We start from the raw sequence: 6,270 nt of genomic DNA, 5'->3' as shown, positions 1-6,270 counted from the left end.
TTGCTAGATTAGCATTATTTTATCCTAGGGCAGAGGAATTGTAGACATTCTGTTAGCTAGCCACTTCTAACATAAGAAATTTGTGATTATCTGAGATAGTTATTGTATCCTTTAACATTGGAAAATACCTTGGAACCTTTTGCTTCCCATTAGACATAGTTACTGGTTGGTTCTTTAGGCTTTGTCTCTAGAAAATCTCTCACAGCTGGCATCATATAGTGAAGGTCAAGCACCTGGGGAATGCAGTGAGGAGAAGCTTAGTTCTAAATGATGTTTAGCAAAGTCACATCTCACTAGTTAATGGTGAAGCTCAAGAAGGTGAATTGAGTGATCCCAAAACTAGCAAAGGATTTCATGACTCTGTATATCAAAGAAAGGATCATTATGAACTTGCTTCAATGGCTGAAACTCAGGATGTTGAAGAAACTATATTTCAAAAGCAAAATGATGGCTCTCTTGATGCAGTTTGCATGAAAGTGAGAAATCCTGAATAGGTAGATATGTCCAACGAACTTCAAGGAACATATGAGAACATTCAAGCTTCAGAGGATGAAGTGCATCAAGACAGCTTTTCAGACAATGGAAATGAGTTTTATAACCTCAATGAGTTGTATGGTTCAACTCCTCAAAAGGAGGAAGATATAATTGAGCAGATCACCAAGAATGTTCAAATTCCCTTAACAGATGGTGATCAAGAACATGGATCTTACAATGTAGCTCTGGAAAAGAATGCAGTTGAAGATGAAGCATATCAAGAAAGCATTAGTATTGTTGATGGCATAACTGATGCAAGTCCAATTAAAAAAAATTGTTTGATATGGACAACCATGGAAAACATGAGGGATTCATTGCCCCTGACAAAATTGAGGGAAAAGAGGATGACGAGGAAGAACAATCTATACAGAACGGAGCTGAAGAGACACAACCCAGCTACTAATGATTTGTTGCAATAATTCTAGAACAAATTAAATGAGCGAAGCTTCCAGATAATAATGATATGTTCCCTTGTTCAGGTATAACTAATTCTATTCTTGAAACAGAAGCAGACATTTCAATCGATTTTGTAGACTGCAAGAATGTGTTCTCTCATCAAGATATGTATGATTTTGTTCCAGATAAAAGATGGATTGTCTCAGTAATGATAGTACTGATGTGTTGTTCCCTCTGATGTAATGACTGGTTAGAAATTTTGTAGGTTTTTTTACATGACTCTCGCCACAGGAAGTCTCTCGCTCTAAATCTTTATTGTTCTTAAGGGACCTTGTTATTGCTCTTAGTTACAATCTCCCATCTCTTGTATACTACATTGTACATTGTTCATCCATTCATCAATGATCACATTGACATATAGACATTGTTCCTCTGCGACATAGTAGGCTTCACTGCACATATGTGTCTCACTATCCTTTGTATATATATAGATGTGTCTTTGGCTCTACACAGTTCATATGGCTCACAATGTATAAGACTTTGTTCCTCTGCATTATGTATAAAATTAACACACAGGTTGACTAACACGTTCCTCTATAACAAAGTCAGTTTGAATGAATCTACATTGCTTCTCTGCGACATATGTTGGCACTGATGCATAGTTAATATGGAATCGATACTCCATATATATGTAATCTAACCAATAGCATCAAATGGTATCATCTTATATGACCATGGAAATAACTCCTAATGAAGACTGTAATCTTACAGAGACCAGCATAAATAAACATGTTGAATTTAAGATCCATAAGGCACTGTTCAGTATTTTTTAAGTGACAAGACACCATTGTTGAGAATTCGATGTTTATATGTAATCTAACCAATAGCATCAAATGGCATCATCTTATATGACCATGGAAAGAACTCCTAATGAAGACTGTAATCTTACAGAGACCAGCATAAATAAACTCGTTGAATTTAAGATCCACAAGGCATTGTTGAGTTTCTTTTTAAGTGACATAGAGATCAGTGGTAAGATCAAGTCTGACACCAACGACGCATTTGTGAGAGGTTCCTAGCCATGTAGTGAAGAAAAAATCCTTGCTACCTCGTGTTGTATGCCCAAATCTGATGGCTTTCATACAAATTCATAAAGAAATCAATGAGTTATTTTGCCATAGTGAAGGATATATATACACGCACACACACATGCTGACTGGGAATGTGAAGAAGGCATGCCATTAATCAATGAGGAGAATGATCCATCGAAAGAAGCTGGAAAATTGAATCCGTCCTAAGAGTATAGAGGACCCCATAAGCACTGTGTGAACCCACAAACTGAGCACTACTTCCTCGCCAAAGGCATCTGCATTTTTGGAGAATCTCTTGACCCCCCATTTTTGTCTCTTAGAGCAAGAGGATTAATGGGTTTTCTTGTTTGATAAGACTTTTCACTTCTACAATCCTTTTTTAGTCTAATTCCTTATAGTTCTAGGAGATTATCTTCATTATTTACTATGAGATTTGACCCCCCATGAACAAGGGGAGGGCTGCTTCATTTTCAAGTTGTTTTTGTCCCTTTGGAGAAGGAAACATCCATTCTTTGTTGAATCCCTAATTATACGTCCTTGTCTACTCAATCCTTCATCAAATATTTGTTTGATTCCCTTCCAGCTTTCTTAGAAACACAACTTTTTCCTTTCTCTTGTTCACATTCCTCTTCATATCTTTCATCCATAAAACTTGCTAGAAAGGGTCCCTGGTTTGTTTGTTGAGTTTTGGGAGAGATAAATACTTCTTCCTCTTCTGATTCAAGTTCTTCCTCATTTCATTCCTAGGTTGGAATATTGTCTAATAGTGGCATCTCCTCATTTTCTTTTCCATGGTTTTTTTTTAATGAATTCATATAAGTTATCTTGGATGATGACATCTTGAATTTCTCCTTCTTTAACATGCTCTAGAGTCTCATATCGGTTACCAAGTTGGGATGGATTCTTACTTTTACTTGAGGAAGAAGATTGAGCTCCTTTAGGGGAAATGGTCTTTTTGGGGGATTGGGGGGGAGGTGTGGGTGGCAGAATTTTATTCCCCCACTATTTTTCTCTTGGCCTCTAGCTGCTACATTTTGATCACTTGCTCTTCTTCTCTGGTTTTTTCCATTGATCTCCCTCTTTTCCTAGTTCTGTTGCTCCTCAAATTGTTTACACTTCCTCACAAAATGCCCATATTCATGGTAGAGTTTGTTTTCACAAGGCAATAGGTCATAATCCATCTCTTGGATGAAGGGATAATTATCTAAGGATAAAAGAACAATGGAAGGAAAACCTTTATTGAGAGCCACTTCAACGCAAATTGAGCATAGGCAAGCATTCCTTTACATTGTTTAACTTGATATATATAGTTTCCCAACACATTCCCAATAGATTTGAAGGTTCCATTGTTCCAACAATGATGAGGGAGATAAAGAAACTTAACCCAATCTGAAACAATTGAGGGAACACCATTCTATGAATTAAAGTTTGGAATCTAACGATCCAAGTATAAACCTCGAGTGCCCAAGAAGTATGGACAATTGTAGACTATTAGATCTACCTTATTTTCAAAGAGGAAGATGAAAAATCCATAGCCACAAAATGAGACAGAGAGTTGGCCTTTAATGAGAGGCTTCCAATTTTTGTCGATCCATGATCTTAGTGATTTGGGGGAGGGCCAAATGCCCTTAAACTAGCCAACCAGCCCCTATTTGCCAGTTTGAGATTCACCAAATGCGATTGAGCAATGTGCACTAATATCTTGGGAATTTCTTCAAGCTTTTTGACAAATTGATTGAGCTTAGCCCAATAATCTTGTGAATTGCCCAAAACTAACACATTGAAAGTTGCAATGTCAAGATGCCCTACCAAGCTTGAAGCCAAAAAAAAGTCATATTTGCAACAAATATTTAACAAAGCAACAAACCTTAACACTGAAAGTGCAAATAAATTCCAAAATTAAAATAATTAAAATTTAAACATCACACTTCTTTTGCTCAATCATTCATATTCAACGTTAGGATTGCATAATCCTAAAGCGCATATATATATATATATATATATATATATATATATATATATATATATATATAACATTTCCTCCTAAAAAGTCACAAGCTCAAAACCAAAAAAAAATAGAATATGTATGTCTTTATAAATTTTTAACTGTGATGTTAAAATTAGATAATGATAATAATAATATATTTAAGGTTATATGATTTTTTCACTACTATTAATTAGTAACCAATATTAATTAGTAATAAGTATAAGAAAGAAACTTTGCCCAGCAATCGGTCGTTGAGTTAGATTTTACCTTTCTTCATAATAAAGAAAGTCCGCCGAGCAATGGTGTCTTTTCATTGATCCTTGCCCTGGTTGGGTTGATCCGCGTGTGGGTGTGTTTGTGACGTCGATGGGCTCTTGCGAATCTGACGGCTGAGATTCATTTGGCGCCAAAGTCATAGGAATTTGAATTTTCAGGTGGATGCGTGAGGTGAGCCGGAAGATTTCAAAGCATTACATTGAATTGAATCTGTTGTTGAAGAAGAGGTAAAGAAGAAAAACAGGAAAGATGTCTGGTCGCGGAAAAGGAGGGAAGGGTTTGGGAAAGGGAGGAGCAAAGAGGCACCGTAAGGTGTTGAGGGATAACATTCAGGGTATCACAAAGCCTGCCATCAGACGGCTGGCTAGGAGAGGCGGAGTCAAGCGCATAAGCGGTCTCATCTATGAAGAGACGAGGGGAGTTCTCAAGATCTTTCTCGAGAATGTTATCAGGGATGCCGTCACCTACACTGAACACGCCCGGAGGAAGACAGTGACCGCCATGGATGTCGTTTACTCCTTGAAGAGGCAGGGCAGGACCCTCTACGGCTTCGGCGGTTGATTGAATCAATTCTTCAAATGGATTCATCAACTAAGTCTGTTGATTTCTTTCCTTCTTTCTTTTATGGTGTCTCTTGACACCGCCCCCTCGCGTTTCTGGAATTTGTTTCCTCGTCTGTGAAGAATGCGGAGCAATTAGGGTAAAATGAGCGAAACAATATTTTCTGTTATGTTTTGTGTAGGAATTAAGAATGCTAAGAATGCTAAGCTGTTAAATTTTAATTTGGTCATTTTCTTGCATTTGTTTTTTGATCCTATGCTTTGTTGGCCTCTTATTCAAGGAGTTTATATCATAATAAGATCCGTGGGAATCCTTCAGATGATCATTTGCTTAGTCTGAGAAATCACATTGAAGAACAAACGATATTAAAGGTCTTTAAATATAGATGTGTTACGGTATTGATGTTGCAATTCCACGGCTTATCTGATCATGTTATTCGGGCCATTTTTGGAGCTGGATACCTGTTTCGAGGGTTTATAGGCTACATATGGGCCATTGTGCCTCATTTAATAATTTTATCGGCCTCTCTTTGTACCTTTTGGGACAATTGCTAGTATATCTTACCTCATTTTATGGTTAACATTGTATAACAAAAACATGCGTTGTGTTATGTAATTAATACTAACATGTAATATTGATTTTTTTTGTCAGAATGCTATAGGTAATGATTGCCAAGACGATGATCCAAATTATGTTCAACATATATCACGAGATGATGAGGATGAGGATGAGGATGATGGTGGTGAAGGAGGAGATGATGATAGTTGCGGTGTTGGTGATGATGTGGATCAGAGTAATGAGGATGGTCAAGATGATCATGAGGATGATCTTGGTGGTGGTAGCTAGGGATGCACATGCATTGTTTTTTATGAAGAAATTATTGTGTAGAATGACATTGTTATGTTTAGATGGGTGTTGTGAATTTACCCTATATCAATGAGACATTTTGATTTTGTAATCATACGACGAGTTTGATTTATGTATGTTGTTAATTTATCGTAGAATAATGATATTAATGAAATATTTTGATTTTTTAATCATATTTGAATTTTAGTTGTTTTGATTAAAAATAATACTGATTTTATTAGTATTATGTTGCTATTTTATACATGTTTTGAAAATTGTTAATGACACATTGTTATTTTTTTGGATGGATGTTGTCAATTTCTCTTAAATTTCTTTACAAATGATTTTGAATTGTGATATCTGCTTTAATGATATTTAGAAACTATCATATATTTCACTATGAATCTATAAAGGGGGTCATATATGTAAAGAAAAATATACTCTATATAAGAAGTCAAATGCGGATGTAACCATGGATGCAAAATTGAAAGTAAAATTGGATGTTAAACTAGGAATTAATACAAAATGCAAACAATTGACATACAAAGTGTTTTAAATTAGAAGTGAAAAATTGTGCAA

The 6,270-nt window shown here is 35.9% G+C and overlaps 1 protein-coding gene across 1 annotated transcript; it reads left to right on the top strand.

Moving 5' to 3' along the window:
* The first annotated feature begins 4,506 nt into the window (after positions 1-4,506).
* Positions 4,507-5,066, top strand: LOC149166818 (histone H4-like). Its single transcript, XM_089431413.1, has one exon. It carries the CDS (start codon positions 4,534-4,536, stop codon positions 4,843-4,845), a length of 312 nt encoding a protein of 103 aa, XP_089287539.1. The 5' UTR covers positions 4,507-4,533; the 3' UTR covers positions 4,846-5,066.
* Positions 5,067-6,270: the final 1,204 nt, after the last annotated feature.

This window comes from Pinus tabuliformis, chromosome 5_1 (assembly GCF_031772625.1).
Source record: "Pinus tabuliformis cultivar Carrire ecotype Pingquan chromosome 5_1, CPIR1, whole genome shotgun sequence".
NCBI lineage: Eukaryota > Viridiplantae > Streptophyta > Pinopsida > Pinales > Pinaceae > Pinus > Pinus tabuliformis.
Note: the sequence above shows the minus strand (reverse complement) of the source record. Positions and strands in the feature narration are given on the sequence as shown.

Coding starts and splice junctions, on each gene's coding strand:
- LOC149166818 (XM_089431413.1), top strand. CDS start 4,534: ATGTCTGGTCGCGGAAAAGGAGGGAAGGGTTTGGGAAAGGGAGGAGCA.